The sequence below is a fragment of the Dermochelys coriacea genome, chromosome 1, assembly GCF_009764565.3.
Source record: "Dermochelys coriacea isolate rDerCor1 chromosome 1, rDerCor1.pri.v4, whole genome shotgun sequence".
Lineage (NCBI taxonomy): Eukaryota > Metazoa > Chordata > Testudines > Dermochelyidae > Dermochelys > Dermochelys coriacea.
Genome location: NC_050068.2, coordinates 282,011,872 through 282,029,744, shown reverse-complemented (window position 1 = coordinate 282,029,744; position 17,873 = coordinate 282,011,872). Strand labels below are relative to the sequence as shown.

The 17,873-nt window shown below is 37.8% G+C and overlaps 1 protein-coding gene across 1 annotated transcript in view; it reads left to right on the top strand.

Moving 5' to 3' along the window:
• Positions 1-17,873, top strand: part of NAV3 (neuron navigator 3) — a 355,811-nt gene that overhangs the window by 115,935 nt on the left and 222,003 nt on the right. Inside the window, 1 exon segment of the mRNA XM_043492958.1 lies at positions 17,471-17,543. Coding sequence (XP_043348893.1) covers positions 17,471-17,543 — 73 coding nt within the window.

Genomic DNA, 17,873 nt, shown 5'->3' with positions numbered 1-17,873 from the left:
GTCAATTATTGAGAGGCTTGCTCCCTGCCCCCTTGTGCATGCCCCGGCTTGGCAGGAAAAGGCTTTTGATCGTCTATAGTCAGGATACTGGAAAACTGAGTGTCCATTCTGTACAACGGGGCAGAAATTAAAACAGTTTCATTAGCATCTATGATATTTTCCTTTCCAAGGGAAATCTGTCAGGGATATATATTGTCATCCAGTTTATTTATTGGAAACATTGGCTAACAAAACTGGGGAATTAGAGGGAATTAGAATTGGGGCTGAAAGACGCCTTTTGTCTCTCTCATAGATGAAACTGTTATATACCTAAATCAGGCTGAATTGCTCCACTAAACCCATCAGTGCATTTACCAATTTGGCCAAGAATCTAAACTTAGAGTTGCTTGGTCAAAATCACTGTTGTCTCCTTTTAATGATCAAGTCACTAAGGATATGCTTAGTGGGCTGTAGAAAAATTATAATAGTTACATGTGTAGTTTGTCCACAAAGAAACAGAACTGATTCCATTAAATACCAATTATATACTTAGAATAATATAATACGGACTTAGTATAGTAATTCACCAATGCTATTGAAATACTTAAAGTCCTCTATATGTACCGTGTCCCCACAATGTGTATGTGTGAATATTTTACAAAATATTGTTATTTTAAAAGAATGTTTACATTCTAAAGTCAAAGGTCAGGAAATGCCACAATTAAGGGTGTCCAGATAACTTTACATGCCCCCATTATGTATATTTGCACTGTGATACAATCTTAATTTATGTGATCACATACTATTTTTCCACATGATCTTTACCTGATTCAGTGCACAGAATGGGTAGCTTTTCAATATTGGCAAAAGTCCCCATTAATTTGGGTTCCAGTTTGAGACACCTGGGCCTGATTTTTCAGAGTTCTTAGCATGTGTATATACTTTTATACGTTCAAAGCACAGCTCTCACTTACTTCAGTTGCAGTTGTGAGTGCTCATCACTTACGCAAATCTGGACCTAAACATCTCTTGTTGGGCATTCATAAAATGAGGAACAATTAGTGGCCACCTGTGAAAAGTTTGGGTTAAAGGACTTGACCAGCATGAGACGGAGGGCGGAAGGGAGGATGACACACACCTCCTAACAGCGTAACTGGTATTCTCTATGTGGACCAGCCACTAGAAGGGGGGTATATGTGAGACAAATACCTGCTTGTCAATAGGATTGACAGATACGTGCTTACAACAGAGAAATGTTATGAGTCAAAATATGGGTTCTCTACCAGATTCTGGGGGATCATCTGACCTAGTGGTGATATAGGCTTCTTTCCCTGGACACCAGCTGCAGTAGCATTGAGCACACAGGAAGGACTAGCTCCCTACTCTCAATTCCAGAATTCTCCAGCTATGAGGAAGAGCCCTTGCAGGCTAGAGCATGCTTAGTGCTGACAGAGTGTTCAGAGAATTTAGCTGCCAGCCTCTGACAAGTATCTACTGCACTTGTACAAACTGATTTTCAAAGTCATATAACCCTACCAAATTTTGGTGGCTTTTAATGGGGACAGCAAAAAACAACCCTCTAATCCTAGGTTGACCTCCCTGTTGATCCCAGGTCAGTTCCTGTTCCAAAGTATGCTGGCACTAAAATTCTCAGTGAAACAGCTGTAAGAAAGTTTAAACATCGACAGCAACAATGTATTTTTTCTCAATCCTCATCTCATCTATGATGTTTTTGCTGAAACTTTTCCACACCCAAAAAAAAAGAAAAAAAAAAAAGAAAAGAAAAAAGAAATCAGTCTGAGGCAGGCAACGAGCATGGGAAATTTCAGGCCAAATGGCTAAAGTTTCTCAAAATTATAAGCACCTGACAACAGCATTATAATGGCAAATATTAGGAAATTTGGCTGTAGCTTTTGCTGCCTGCTCCATCTATAATAATATATATGTGTATACCACAGACACAAACATATAGGCAAACACATTTTTTTGAGGAAGGAAGTATTGAATTTTAGTTCTCTCAATTTCATTTTTGCCATTTTTAATCATGACTTGTCTGATACGATTATAGTCCTGCTTTAGTTTTTTTCCTAGAACCTTTTATTCTGCACTGAAGCAAGTAGTCCTCTTTGCAACCATATGAGATCAGAGAACATTAAAAGAACCACAAAATTTTTGACAATTTATCTTCACAAAGTGACTCGGAGTTATTCATTTGCACCAGACTGTGAGCTATATATTCCATTGAATTGCTCACATCTGATTGTGTGATGTCATAAAAGAAAATGCTCAGCAGGAACACATCCTGGGTATCATGTGCTAGAAAACAGTGCACTAATCAGTAAAGAGAAAGCACATGCACTCGTTAGCCCTTTTGTTTAGGTTTTCGAGTTGCTTGTCATTTGAACACATTTAATCCCAAGTACAAATCAGCTGCTATTTAATGAAAAAATCATGTATCAGTTTCAGTGAAGATAGAGAAAACACTCATCCTATATAGTGTAGTATATTAAAATACACTTAAAGTTGATCATGAACATATAGAAGAACTATGGCAAGTATTTTAGAAAGCACCTGTTGGTTACAGCAGTGAATACATTTCTCCCAATATAGTAGTAGAAGGATTATAGTAAATATGTCTGCTATATAGTGGTGTATCTTTATGATCGTGTATAGCAAAAAAAAAGTAGCATGTTATGAATACTGGGAATGTCTAGAATGCTTAGCATATTTAAAAATAGCAGATAAAAATCATGATAGTTAGGTGAACAGCAAAAACACAAGTTCAAACTTTATAAGAAAACAAAAAGTTGTTTTGAAATGATTTTCTTTTACAGTATGTCCTAACTGGCTTGTATTAAATGCCAAGTTTCATCAAATGCTTGTGTGAGTCTTTTGGACTTGGATTTAAACACTAAGGAACTATATTACAATGTATGACCCCACCGTGGGAAATATAATTAAGATATATTTAAACTGAGTTAATCTGCTAGTGTCACAGACAAGTTATCACATAGTCTTTTTATTTCAGCAGAGTTCATTAATTCCCCTCCATGTAAGGGCTTTTGACCATGTTCATAACAATATAAATTGAATCTTCTTATTTTTTATGTAACTTACCTATAAAAATTTGCTCTGACCTAAAACTTAGTACACAAGATCTCAGTTACAATTGACTAGTACCACTTTTCTTTTTAAATAAACATGTACATTATCTGCCAGCTTTCTGGTGTCATAGGAGTATTTAAAACAGTCATGTTATGGTTTGAGGAGGCATGGGCCAGATCCTCAGCTGGTGTTAATCAGTATGGCTCCATTGAAATCAATGGGACTATACTGATTTACCTTACCTGAGGTTCTGGCCCAGTGTTTGGATATGGATTAGTTTCACTGTTGTGGTTCAGAGTCAGTCAAAGATAAGGCTCAAGTTTGGACTTGATCATACCAAGATCTCACATGTTGATAGCATAAGATCCCTGCTATCTTGAATGGCGGAGATCTTACCAGATCAGCGTTACTTTTGACACTTTGGTCACTTCTGCTGTTCTGGCTCAGTACTTCTCCTCCTCAGGCCCCTAAACTATCTTTTTGCAGGAGCAATTACCCAGGTTTACATATACAGTATCAGCAACAGTGTATGGAAGTTTTAGGTGCGTAGGTATTCTTCATTTTTACACATAAACCTGGGGCCTCCCTTTGGACCTGTAAGGTCTTTGGACCTTCTGTGATAAGCAGTCAGATCCTTACATGGTGTAAATTGGCATAGTTGAAGATGTGGTCCAAATACTTCACTTTTTAATAACACCTACTGGATGTTGGGGTGTAAAATGTTTGGAGAACTATTTCAAACATTTTTACATTCATGTACTTCACATAGATATGCTAACTTTGGCTATGGCTAGAAGTGAAAGTGACAACATACAATATGGTATCTTGTACATCCAGGTAACTCAAGTGCTTTGGAAGACTGTGATAACATTTTTTTGGCTAAGCTTCCAAGGGGGGTGCACAAGTACTCCTTTTCTTTTTAAGGAGGAATCCTGGCTCTACTGAAGTCAATGGCAAAACTCCCATTAATTTCAGAGAGCCAGAATTTCATGCTCAGACTTAAGCACGGCTTATGAAACGGAACTTTGACGTTTCCCCTTCACTAGGACTTTAGGCACAAAACTCTGTGTTAAGAGTATGGTGAAACCCCACAAAGGGTGCTCAGATAGCCTGTTGATGAGCATGAGATGAAAACATAGATAGATGGCTATACTGCAGGAGTTGGTTTATATGTGTAATCTATTTTAATTCTTTATAGTGCAGAGATATGGCAGATTAGAGCGTTCCTTATATGAAGTTTTCAGAATATTGAACATATTGAATATTGAACCACACTTAGGTACAATAGCATGATTGAAGACTAGAATTTGAGCCTTACATCTGAACACTCGGCTTTTGTGGGTTTGTGATTTAAATTTGGATTTCTTTTGGTAAACTTTGCCATCTCTTTTATTTAATGTGGTTTTACACCTCTTAAATTTTCATTTAAGTTTCAGTTTTATTTGAATCAATAACTTGAAGACTGAACTTAAAAAGAAGCCAATGACATTGGTTAAGCTTTGTTTTTCCTTATAGGTTCCTGAGAGCCAGAAAACCAGCCATGTGACCATAGGTCTGTATGAGGTGTAATTAGATTTCAGTAAACAACTCTCTGTGCAATGCTTTGAATATTTAGAGATTGTGACTAATTATTAAGTATTTTGTAGGACCTTTCATCTGATGGATGAGCTCAGTGGGTTTTTTTGTCAGGGTTTTTTTTTTGTTTTTGTTTTTTTGTTTTGCATCTTTTGAGTGTCAGGAGTTCGCATGTTGTAGGAATGATTATTTGTTGGCTGTAAGTGGAACTGAACATTTGCAGAGTCAATCACAGGTCTAAAGTGTGAAGTATAATTACATTAAAAACTGACAGGTGAATGTGTGTAATTAAAAAAATCAGGGTTGATTCTTATGAAATCCAAAGGGCAAGTCAGTAGAAAATATTAAATTCTCAATGTCTCTCCTCCACATGCTGTAGCATTGTAGCTTCCAATATAATCAGCAGTGAGTGGTTAGAAAGCAAAACGGGCATTGGGATGGATTCCATTTGCAAAGTTCATGATATGTCTAGGAATAAAGCGCTCTATAGTTTTATCTGTTTCTGTATCCTGTAAAGAGAACTGAAATGCCCTCAAAGGTTTAAATCTTCTAAATAGGCACTTTATTATAGTCTGTATTTTGACCCAGTGGAGAGGAATTTTGTTTAACAGAGTAAGGAATACATCTGTACGATGCCTTTCACTTTTCTGAAGCTGGTTAATCTCCATAAATGTTTAGATAAAGGTACCTAACTGAAAGTAAGGCATTGCATAACACTAAATACTATAGGCAGATTCACTGAAATAACAAAGTGCTTCTATTTGTTGTATGTGCTTATATTTAAACATGAGCTCCCAGTGTAACACCATGGCCAAAAGGTACTAATTCAATCCTAGGATATATAAACAAAAATACTGAGTGGGAGTAGGGAAACTATATTATTTCTGTATTTTGCACTGGTATGACCATTATTGGAATACTGTGTCCAGTTCTGGTGTCCACATTCAACATCAAGGATGTTGATAAATTGGAGAGGGTTCAGAGAAGAGCCAAAGAATGATTAAAAGATTGAAAAACATGACTTATAGTGATATACTTCAGGAGCTCCATCTGTTTAGTTTAACCAAAAGAAGGTTAAGGGGTGACTGGATCATGTAGAACATATATTTGACAGAGGACTCTTCGGTCTAGCCGACAAAGGTATAATAAGATCCAGTGACAGGAAGTTGAAGCAAGACAAATTCAGACTAGAAATAAGGTGCAAATTGTTAACAGAGAGGGTAATTAATGACTGGTACAACTTACCAAGGGTTGGGGAAGATTCTACATCACTGGGAATTTTAAAATCAAAATTGGGATATTTCACTAAAAGATGTTCTAGCTCGAAAATTAATTCAGGAACGCTCTATGACCTGTTTCAAAGAGGAGTTTTAACCAAATGATCACAGTGGCCCTATTGGATCTATGAACCATGTAATATCCTTAAGAAAAATACCTCACAAATCTTTAGAGTAGTATTTATCTTTTATTTTCTGCCCTTCCTATATGTGCAGCTCTTTTTCTGATAAGAGAAATTCCATACATGTACACAGAGTAAAATACCATCATAGGGAACTACAGTAGAACTCCATTTATCCGACCCTCCATATTAACTAAACAACCAACGCACATGGGTCCAGAAGCGGGCAATCTTTTCGGTGGCTATTAGATGGCGATGCAGCCTGGCACTTTCCCATTCTCTGGATTATCTGAATTGTTGATTATTCAATCTGGTCCTGGTCCTAGTTAGATTGGATAAACATGTTTCTGCTGTACTGTGAAGATCTAAGCAGAGAATGTTGTGCTTCATACAACTCACGCTCTAACCTTCCAAGTGACCTTTTACATTCTTGTATGAACAGATCAGTACATCTGCCTGTTGCACAGTCCAAGTATTTGGGAAGTTAATTTGCTTTAACATTGCTGGGGTCACTGTTAAAATTTTGCATTGGAAGTGTAAGGTGGATGAATTTGGGTCACATATTTCTTTTTAATATCTGTTGGAGATGGAAGTGGAAGGTATGTGGGTTTTAAATAACTCCAGCATCATTTCCTCAAAAATTTTGCCTGCGAGACCTTCCACATACCAGTAGTTATTATTCTCTAAGGGGAATTTTCTCCCCCAAATGCCTCCAATAACTTTATTTTTAATTTGTGTAGATTTTTTTTGTTGAAAGGCCCTGGCTGAAATTGGAACAGACTTTTGGGTTGACTTTACTTGGGTAGTTTAATGCTACGTATTTTCATTAAATGCTTACTTAATTATTCCGTTAGTAAATAAAGACTTTGTTAGGGAACAGGGAATATCAATAGGCTATACCTAACATCCAGAAAAGTATTATAATTTCCAAAGAACAATTCTCCTATGTCCCTTATATCCAGGTGAGGTAACAGGCCACCTGCACCAGTGAGTAAGCAGAACCAACTTAACATCTCCCAGTAGAACCAACAACAGCTGCTAAAAGGATGGGTTTGCAGATGTACATCACCCACTCGGACTCAACGTTGTCTTCCAGCAAAATTGCAAAAATACATTTAATATCAAAATAACATTATTGGGGAGCCATTGGAAATGGAACCCTTGACTAGGGAATTAGATTTTTTTAAAATCTTCTAATAATCTATTCTGATCTTTCCCTCTATTTTTGCAATTTTTACTGGACTTTAGGTGTGTCTCCAACCTTGACCCTCCACACCAGTCACCAACCCCACCCCTCAATAGCATGAATCCATATTTCCATGGAGAGCACGCTGCACAGTCCTAGGCAAAGGGAACAGTGCTGCAGAGGCTGCTTGGCATAGGAACATCCATGCTTAGAAGTTTCCCTTGGCACACAGATACTGGACCCAGTAATCAAGGTACCTGAAGATTCCTCTGTGGGAACAGAGTAGGTTTTGTATGACTTCAGGACAGATTCAAGGCTTTGGTTAGGTTCCGCCCCCCACGCCCCCATGAGTTCATATTTGGAAGTATTTACTGATTTTGGTAATAAACTTGATTAAATTAGACATGTATTTTTTTATAGTGGACATGGATGAAAGCAAAAGCAATTCAAGAAGTTTTGTTTGGGAATCTACACCATTCTTCCATTGTGCCATGTTGATAAGAACACTCATTTTAAAGAAGTGAGTTCAACATGAAATTAGTCATTTTCCCAAATTTGAAACTAGCTCACTTTCAGATCTTTTATGCCTGTTAAACAAGTGTACACTATACAGTATCAAAAAGCACCCAGCCAGTTAGATGTATTGTAATGCTTGTAAGAAAGAGGATCAGAAATCCAGTCCATGTTGTGTCCTGAAGTTCCTGAGTAGCTTTACTCCTTATATGACTTAATATGGAAAAGAGATGGAGTAAAAATACTTATTACAGCAGGGACTAGCCCTTCTTGAATATGTGGAAAGCACCTAGCACATAGTGGGAGCTACCATAAATAAATTAATAGTAAAAATACCAGATACTACATAAACATTTTACACCTTTTTGGTAAATAAATGAACCATAGGGACATAGTTCCTGTGAAAAATTGGTGAAAGCACCGACACTACCAAAGGAAATGGAGTACCTAACTCTTCGTAACTTTTAAGAAAGATGAGGCCAATCCTTTTAATGACTTCCAATAATTCCTTGTTATTTACACTTAATGTACATTTTCAAGAAGAGAAACAGCTGTATTGTATGGGGAATGGGTGTGACCCCTATATTTAAGTTGCCTTACACTTTCCAGATTTCTATAAAAGGACTTGGCAAACTTTCAAAAGAGCTGAACACCCTGTTTTCACATCCAGAACAATAGGAACTTCTCAGTCCTGAGCTGTTTTGAAAATCAGGCCAGGTTATATAGGTGCCTAAATGCAACTTGAGTAGAGTAGAAAGTCTGGTTCATAAGGATGGACAGATAAAAGAAAAAAAAAAGAAAAAACTTGGGCTACTTTTCCATTCCATTATTCCAATGTGACTCAGTTGACTTCAGCAGAGTCACAATGGGATAAATTGGATGTAACAGAGAATCAGGCCCAAAACTCATACTGGCAAAACCATAACGTCTGTGTGTGCACATGCACACACAATGTAATTGGAATAGCACACAGTGTTTTCTTCTATAGCTTGTTTGCTTTGCTACTTCAGTGTCCCCTCACCATCACTACTCTAATGGAGAAAAATACTCGAGCTCTGGGTAGTTTATTTATCTCATGTAGTTGTAATACCTGGGAAAACTATATGGTTTTAAAAGCCTTCAGACTCGTATGTCACCTGTGTGGCGTATTTGGTCTGCTGTTGATTATTCTAATCTCTAATAAAAAATGTGACTACAGAATTGCTAATACTTTTCTCTTTATGACTGTACCTTTATAATTTTCTACACATTTAAAGAAGAGGTAAAATAAGTATTCTGCATGTTAGTTAGTAAGTTTGCAAAACAGGGAAACATGCTGAAAAAAGGCTCCCAAAAGGAACAAAGTTATAAGACAAACTAAAAATTTGGGTGTTTCCCACACCACAAATGCATTGCCAGCAAGACACAGATGTGTGCGGTATATGAGCCAATGGAAAAAAAAAAAGTGAGCAAAGATACTGTTTTCGAATACTCCAGAATGGCTTAAAGTGGGCTAGGCCAAAAAAGAGAATAAGTGTGTGTATGTATGTGAGTGTATATGTGACCTAGCCAAAAGTGATGTTGCACTGTCCAATTTAAGTGGTGATTACAATATAGGCCATCCCCACCCTTGAAATATTTTCCTGTTCTTTCCAGGGCTCACTGCTTCAAGCAGTGGGGCTATAATGGATATACAGGATACAGGGACTCACGCAGTAGGAGAGGACCCTGTGCATATTTCTGATTGAAAAGGAATAGAATTATAGTTTAATTGTCTAATTTTTGATCTTTGTACTCTTATTTCTCAGTCAGGCAGATCTGCATCAGACACTATTCCCTTGTTTTAATAAAAATAATTCTGTAATGGTCCACAATAGATAGTAGCGATACTGTTATGCTTTGGGTGATTGCTATAGAATTCTGCGCTATATTTGGATACAATAATAACAGCTGCTATAGAAAAACCTAAAGGCTGGGTCTCTATCGGGTACATTCCTGACTAGCCTCTCTGATACAGTAGGGCGGTACTCTTCAATGAATACATTAAGAAAGACCGTTTCACATTCCTATCACTCTACTTCTGGTAGCTAACATTAGAAAGCATTGCTATGTTCTTTTAAAGGGAGCTGTGTCATTAGAATATATTCAGGTAAGCTGTCAGAGCCCTAAAACTTTATTATGAACTTATTAAAAATCTTATAGTTGAGTAGTGACAGACGTGAGACAAGAAGAAATATATTCATCCCATAATGAAGTTGTGTATCTCCTATAATACAATGTATTAGGTATTTTAAATGATGATCACAGAATTGACTCCAGAGTCTGATGTATTTGATCTTCTAGTAGTCTATCTCCCTTCTAATGCAGGATTTTTCCAGTTGCATATTTATTACAGTTTTGTCCAATCTCATGTGAAATGCCAAGTGTTAGGCCTTCTTGTGTTCTTCTGGTGACAGTTTCACAAGCTAATACATGTCAGTCATGTGCTTTCACTGATATTCTGGCTAAACGTTCCCCTTCCTAATAATCTGTTTTACTGAAAGGAGGCTGTTAAAAATGGTATCTTCTTTCTCAACAGATCTGTTCCTTGTGTGTATTCAGAGTATCATATTCTAGTGACTCGCTACATTTTTACTGCATGCCAGACCTGTCAGCACTACAGAACTTAAATGAGAATGAGCTGTATGCTATTCCATCTTGTTTAACAGCAGCAGAATAGTTTACTATTTTTGCATTAGTTATACCTGGAGTTTTAATTTGCAAGGTTGCTTATGAGGGTGTCATTTGACCTGTATAACTTTTATTAGTAATAATGATCTATAAGAGGGAGAAAAGCAAACCTGACTTTCAGAGCTCAGGTTTATATGGTGGGATATGTAAAACAAACAAAAAACTTTATTTGTAAGCAAAGCACATTAGAAATGGAATCACTGTGGCACAAAATATACAGAATTCCACAATAGTTCTTTTACATACTTCTTTTGAAGTGTGTTGTATTACGGAAAGTATATGTGGCATTCCATGGTTAGTTAGTTTCAGTAACTGCCAGAACTGCCAGAAATTTTTCTGTTTGCAAGTCAAAATTTTTTTCTAGCTGCTAGCCCTGTGAACTCAATGAGAAACCTGTAAGTCAAGCTATGTTCACCTTTCTCATGCATCACACCTATAATAAAGTTTCTACAGATAAATTCTTTGAGTAGCTATACCTTTGTGACCTAATTTCCTTTAGCTGTGCTGCAATTGGAGCTCAATATGTGAATCAGAACAGAACCCAGCTCAATTTCCAAAGATGTGTTGGCTAACAGAAATAAAAGAAATAAAAATCTACTTATATCACTAAATAAACGGATAAAATTTGGAAATATACACAGGGAGCAGATTTGTATTAAACAAGAAGATGTTATATTTACAAAGACACCTTCATACTTCACTTTGAGGAATCCAGAACATAGCATGGCTGTTTAACAGATACAGGCATATAGGCAGTAATCACATTCTTTGTGCATGTTCTTTTAAGGTAAGGAAACTTTGCAGATTTTTGTCTGTCTGCTGTGAGCTTCAGAAGAAGGCATACTAATCAAATGCAGAGATTTATCAGAGCTTCATATGAATATAGGCAAATATACTGCTTTATTAGTCATTATTATTTGTCTTATGAGTACCTTGTAGTTCAATTTAAACTTGGAAGTGGAGAAAGTATTGTCTGCCAACCAAAGGAGATGAAAGCTAGTCTTAGTAATAGCAAAAACAATCATAATAAATAGACATATTCTATATGATGAGTCACTGATGAGTTTCAATCCCATAAATGAGCTATTCCCATAAATCTACTAACTGCTGGTATTAGGTATTCTCATTCATTTGTGGAGAAGTGTCTGCTGTAGTTATTTATTTCTATAGAGCAGAGGTTCTCAAACTGTGGGTTGGGACCCCAAAGTGGGTCATGACCCCATTATAATGGGGTTGCCAGGGCAGGCATTAGACTTGCTGGGGCCCAGGGCCAAAGCCCGAACCCACTGCTTGGGGCCAAACCCAAAGGTCGAGCCCCACTGCCTGGGTGACGGAGCTCAGATTTTGGCTTTGACCCCCCTTCCCTGGGTGGTGGGGCTCGGGCAGGCTCAGGTTGTGGTCCCCCCTCCTGGGGTTGTGCAGTCATTTTTGTTGTCAGAAAGAGGTCATGGTGCAATGAAGTTTGAGATCTCCATTATAGAGTACTAAAATGCCACAATGCTTCCCATAAAAAAAATTCATATCTACAGTCCTTTATTTGTTACAGCAGATTTTAATATCTATCTTCTTTAGTATTACACATAATAATTAGGTGTATCGTATTTGTGGTATTACTGTGTATTTCTTAGAGATGGATGGGTCCTAACTACAATAGATCTGTATCTGAATGATCAACCCCCTAAATTTTGGGCGGTATTTAGATGTGGGGACTTGGTTGGATCCAATATCCACAGTAAGCCTTGACATTTGGTATTTTTTAAAGACTACAAACAAAAAAAAAAGCATGCATTTTTGATAAGCGATTTTAAAAAATATAAAGATAAAAGACCTGATCGTTAGAAGGAGCCTACCATTTTGTGGGAACAACTTTGCAGGCTCCATTAAATGCGATATCATTTAGACCCTGCTATCTGATTGTGATAATAGAGCGGGTTACAGACATTTTGCCTGAGTTTATGTGTGTCCACAAAATTGGAGCCAGGTCTCAAAATCAGCCCCAAATATTGCTGAATTTAAGAAAGAAGATTTATATTATTACAGAAACTTTTGGTCACTCTGAAAATTAATCTCATTGTCAAGCATACAGACTCACTGGTAGCAATATATTTTGGTAGGGCTAGCTACGTGTGTGTGTTTGCATCTATTTAATATATGAGCAATGAAAGATTTATTGTGTGGTTACCTATTCATCCCTGGCTTTTAATAAGAGCTATGTTTTGTAAATGATGTGATAAAATCTGAAGTAATGATTGAAAATACTGTTTAGCATATAGACTACCTGAATGTAAAGATTGTATAATATGATGAGCCATTACTGTGGGATTCCGAAACCAAAATCTCTGTTTCAAAAACAGTTATGGTTGTGAAGTGACAAAAATGTATTATTTTTATAAAACGGGCTGAGCAACACTTTGGGGAATTAGTGATAATGGTGCAAAGTTGCTCACCGGTAGCCCGATCCTGCACACATTTATATGTACACCTCTTTTGATAGAATTGGGCCCATGTTTGGTGTTCCTGTGGAAATCAGTATGCCTACCTGTAAATCTTGAGAACTTTACTTTCCTGAACTGGTTTCGGTTAGGGTTGCCAACCCTCCCGGTTTCGCCAGGAGTCTCCTGGAATCAGGCTCTAGCTCCTGGAGGCTACTGAAGCCAAACCGGGAGATTTTAGGTTGCAAAAAGTCTGGTGGCACAGTGGGGCTAAGGCAGGTTCCCTGCCTGTTGTGGCCACGTGCCATTTCCAGAAGTGGCCGGCACATCCCTGCAGTTCCTGGCTGAGGGGCCCAGGAGATCTCTGCGGACTGCCTTCACTCTGAGAACCGCGGCCAATGGGAGCTGTGGGGGCAGTGCCTGTGGGCAGAGGCAATGTGCAGAGCTGTCTGGCCCCTCAGCCCCTCCACCCAGGGGCCACAGGGTCATCGTGTCGGCCACTTCCGGGAGTGAGGCGGGGCCAGGGCAGGCAGGGACCCTGCCTTAGCACCACTGTGCTGCTGACTGGGAGCCACCTGAGGTAAGTGCCGCCAAGCCAGAGTCCACACCCCTCACCCCCTCCTGCACCCCAACCCCCTGCCCCAGCCCAGGGCCCCCCCTGCACCCAAACTCCCCCCCCAGAACCTGCACCCCTCACTCCCTCCTGCACCCCAACCTACTGCCCCAGTCTGAGCCCTCTTCAGCACCCAAACTTTCTCCCAGAGCTTGAACCCCTTCCTGCATCCCAACCACCTGCCCCAGGCTCAACTTGGAGCTCCTTCCCACATTCCAAACCCCTCAGCCCCAGATTGGCTTTACTTTAAGTTTTCAACTAAAAAAGCTGATGAAGACTGCATAGATAAAAGAAAAGGTTTAACCTATTTAAAATATCTATTGTTTACATCATCTAATTGTAAAGCATATTAAAAAATGATTCACCCTCGTCTTAATGTACAAACCTGTAGGTAAACTGGTAAATGCAATGAATTTTGTTTTCTTTGAACAGGCATCATTTGCACATTCACACATTTTACAATAAGATTTATTGGCACTTTTCTATCCACAAAGCATACGGGGGATAAATTATTAGCTGATTAAAAGGTGCTTAGCCTGGAGATTATCTTTTTTTTCCCAGGCTGGAACAACACTGTTCACCTGAATAGCAATGCAAATAAATAAGGAGGAAGCCCTTCAATTATTCTGCATATCTCCTATGACTGCCACTCTCCTTCTACTATTTGAAAATAATATTTTATAAAATGAACAGAAACTTTCTGTTTGCTTTCAAGAAGTGCACATTGAAGAAATATTCTCTAAAACCTACACAGAAAGTCTCTTTTAACATGTGGGCAATGTTTTTAAAGGTGAGAGCATGTGCCAAAAATGCTTCACTCAAAACAAATTACACTAAGCTAAGGTTGCAGAAAACAAAGATTGATAACGTAAATTCCTTATGGATTGATCAAACAGTTTTCAGGAGCTACTAGGGTATATAGGGAGTGATGAATAATCTCTTTCCTCATCCCCTTTTTTCTACAAATAAATACAAATAATATGCTAGCTAACACTTTTTAAAATAAATATATTTACACTAGATCTGGAGTAACTACAATGAAGTCAATGGAATTACTCTATATTTACACCACTGTAAGATCAGAATATGGCCATTATTTCTGCCATTTTCTAAGATGTTAATGGAATTTACTTGGGATCATTTGGCATCATAGAAAGCAAAACCAAACTGGGTAATTTAGAGCCCAATCCTGAAAACAATTGAACGTGAGTATCTTTACCCCTGGGCATAACTTTTGTACAGGAAGAGGCCCTTAAACAATATAATTTGCATTCCTTATGCAAAAATATCTTGATGGGAAATTCTGCTTTATCAGGGAATTTAACACAAATCAAGATCTGTCTAGAGATGAACGATACAAAAGTTGAGTTCGTCTTTCAACTTTCAGCGCAAACACTGAACTACTTGAAAGAAGGCAAATTTTACCGTAATAAAAAGTCCTGGAGATTAAATTGAAAAAAAAAAGGACTGAGACTGAACATTCAGCAACACCTACCTACAAAAAATTAAATCAAGGTTTTTTGACACACTTTATGATGTTACCGAGACATATTTCATAGCAATCGTATGCCCTTTATAGTGGGATCAGGAGACTGTGGCTATAAAAATCTGAACTAATTTATTGGGAACATTTGCAGCCTCTGTCACTTAATGTGTCTTAGTTATTTTTATGTGGTGTGTATATATATAGTTGGGAGACAAGCGTATTTCATAAATATAATAGCCCTAATGGTAGTTTTTAAAAGTGTGATTATGGTCAGAAAAGAAACTATAAAAATATCACCTAATTACTTCATATGTCTACTCCCTACAGCCTGTGTCTTGCATGCCACATCTGTTAAACTTACTGTATAGCTAAAGAAGTAAAATGTAAATTCCATTTTGCTTCTGATTCCTCAACAGAACTGTAAACTACAATTCCAGAACCATTAGTGTAGGTGATAGTATATGAAGCAATAAGAACACAGCTTGGCTTTCAGACAATAGGCTGTGATTTCAGGATAAGTCTTACAGTCAATTATTGTTTTGACTTGCAAATTGAGCAAGTTTGATATGGGGGAGTCATTGATGAAGAATAAATCAGAAGCCCTTAAATGTAACTTTTACAGTCAGTTTTCTGACAGTAATTGCATTTTAATACAACTTTAGAGAACGGTTAGAAGATCGAATAAGCCACTGGTTAATACATTCTTGGAGTCCTCACTTTCTTTCTCTTCCAGTCTAGAAAAGTTTGTTTTAAAAGTATTCCATTTTTAACCTTTCAATATATCCATAAACATTACTTTAATTGCCTTCTTCTTGCCTTGGCTAACCACAGTTATTCTTTGAACTGACACCCCAACAGCTCCAAACACTTTTTATTCAAACGTACAAACAGATGAGAATAATTTTGCAATTACAAAAGTTCTAAGAGACCTTAACCAACTTCCACTCCTCAATGCTGTTTCAATCAAGAGTGGTATGGATCTCTGAACTCCATGTTTATTTAAGTAGCTAGTGACATGGTTAAAATAGGCTGGGACACAGCTTTACTTCACACCAAGAGTGGAAAGTAGCACTCTATCTGCTTATGCCTCAGGGACTGCATGCTTTTCATTGTGACAAACATGATGAATGTCGTGTAGACCTGACACAAAAACCACAGACACCTGATCTACAAAATTTTTGTGCCCGGCTTCCTTTTCAGAAAATACTTTAACCCTAACTATTAAGAAGGATGATGTTCCTCATTAGCACAACAAATATAATTAAAGTTATAGAGCAGCCTAGCTGAACAGAACCTAAGGTTGCCAACTGTCTAATCATACAAACCCAAACACCCTTTTTCCCACCCCCCTACCCCACCCTGAGGCCCCATCCCTGCCCCTCCCATTCTCTGAGGCCCTGCCCCACTCACTCCACCCCCCCCCCCGTTCCTTCCATCCCTCATTCTCTCTCACCCTCACTCACTTTCACCGGGCTAGGGCAGGGAGCTGGGGTGTGGGAGAGGTGCGGGCTCTGGGCTGGGGCTGAGGGGTTCGGAAAGTGGGACTGGCAACATGTCATTTTGCCCATTTTTGATAGAAATTTAACGAGTCAGATCAAATCATTGCTTGCCAAGTTATTAACTTAAAATATGTTGTTTAATGTTTCAAGATTTATGAAATATAAAACAAACAAACAAACAAAATACAGTACCACAACAACCAAGGATGTTGACTCACAGAAACACTGTTTGGAACTTTCCATTTTCCTAACCTATTAAGAAAAAGTCATTACATTTATTCTGGGATTACTCATTTTACAGGCAGAATTGTCATTCTTATATTGCTCTTGCTCTGTGCTGCTTTTCCTGTCATCTACAGCTGTGCTTTGTATCTGTGCAATGTGCTGGACCAACCATGGCAGTAGACATCCTGATGACCTTTACTGAGGAAATATACTTTAGAGAAATTTTAACATAAAATATACTAATAGATGAGTTTTTAAAAAAATATTAAGAAAAACCAAACGAGGACTCATTGCTCTGACATCATCATTTTCTCAAAATTACACTTCATCCCAGACAAATACCTTCTTTGGCACACTTGTTGAATGTTTTTGCTCACATTCTTTCCTTAAGGCAGTCCCCCACATCTCCAGACACACATGTAGTGTTTAATCCTCTATGGATGCTTTCATTGCTCTTATTTGTAGTGTACAAAATCCAGTTTTATGTTAAGTAGGTGGGTTGCTGATCTGTCAGCATGCCATTCTGGATCGGGCCTTTATGAATTGTTTTAAAGCGCCAAAGTGGACAATGAAAGCTTTATAGCAATGCTCCAATTAGCGGTAATCATTCTTGTTAAACTTTGGAAAAGAGCTGTAGTATGTGATGAATGTAAAGTATTCATTCCCTTTTTCTCCCCTCTCTGCATTCTCACTTTAGTACATTTTGTAAAATAGCCTTAAATTGCTTGTTATTTCTGTTCATATTGCAGATTGAGAATGTTGATGTCTGCCTTAGCTTTCTGGCAGCCAGAGGAGTAAATGTTCAAGGTCTTTCTGCTGAAGGTAAGAAAAATACATCATCAACACAGATAATGGAATTCCTTTCTGAAAACTAATTTTCTTAATACAGATTACTTGCAACTAAACACCATTCTGAAGCTGCATTGAAATACACACACACACACATACACATATACATATAGAGACGGGGGAGAGATAGACATGGTTTAAGCTTCCTTTCCTGTTTAATTAAAAATTAAATCAGAAAATTCAATATGTATATGAAACTTGGGGCAATAATTTAAATGAGTAATTTACTTTTCTGTATGTTGGTTCCTTTTCCTTCCCCCCCAGTGATTTATAGCTACAGGGATTTCCAGATGTACATTTTTA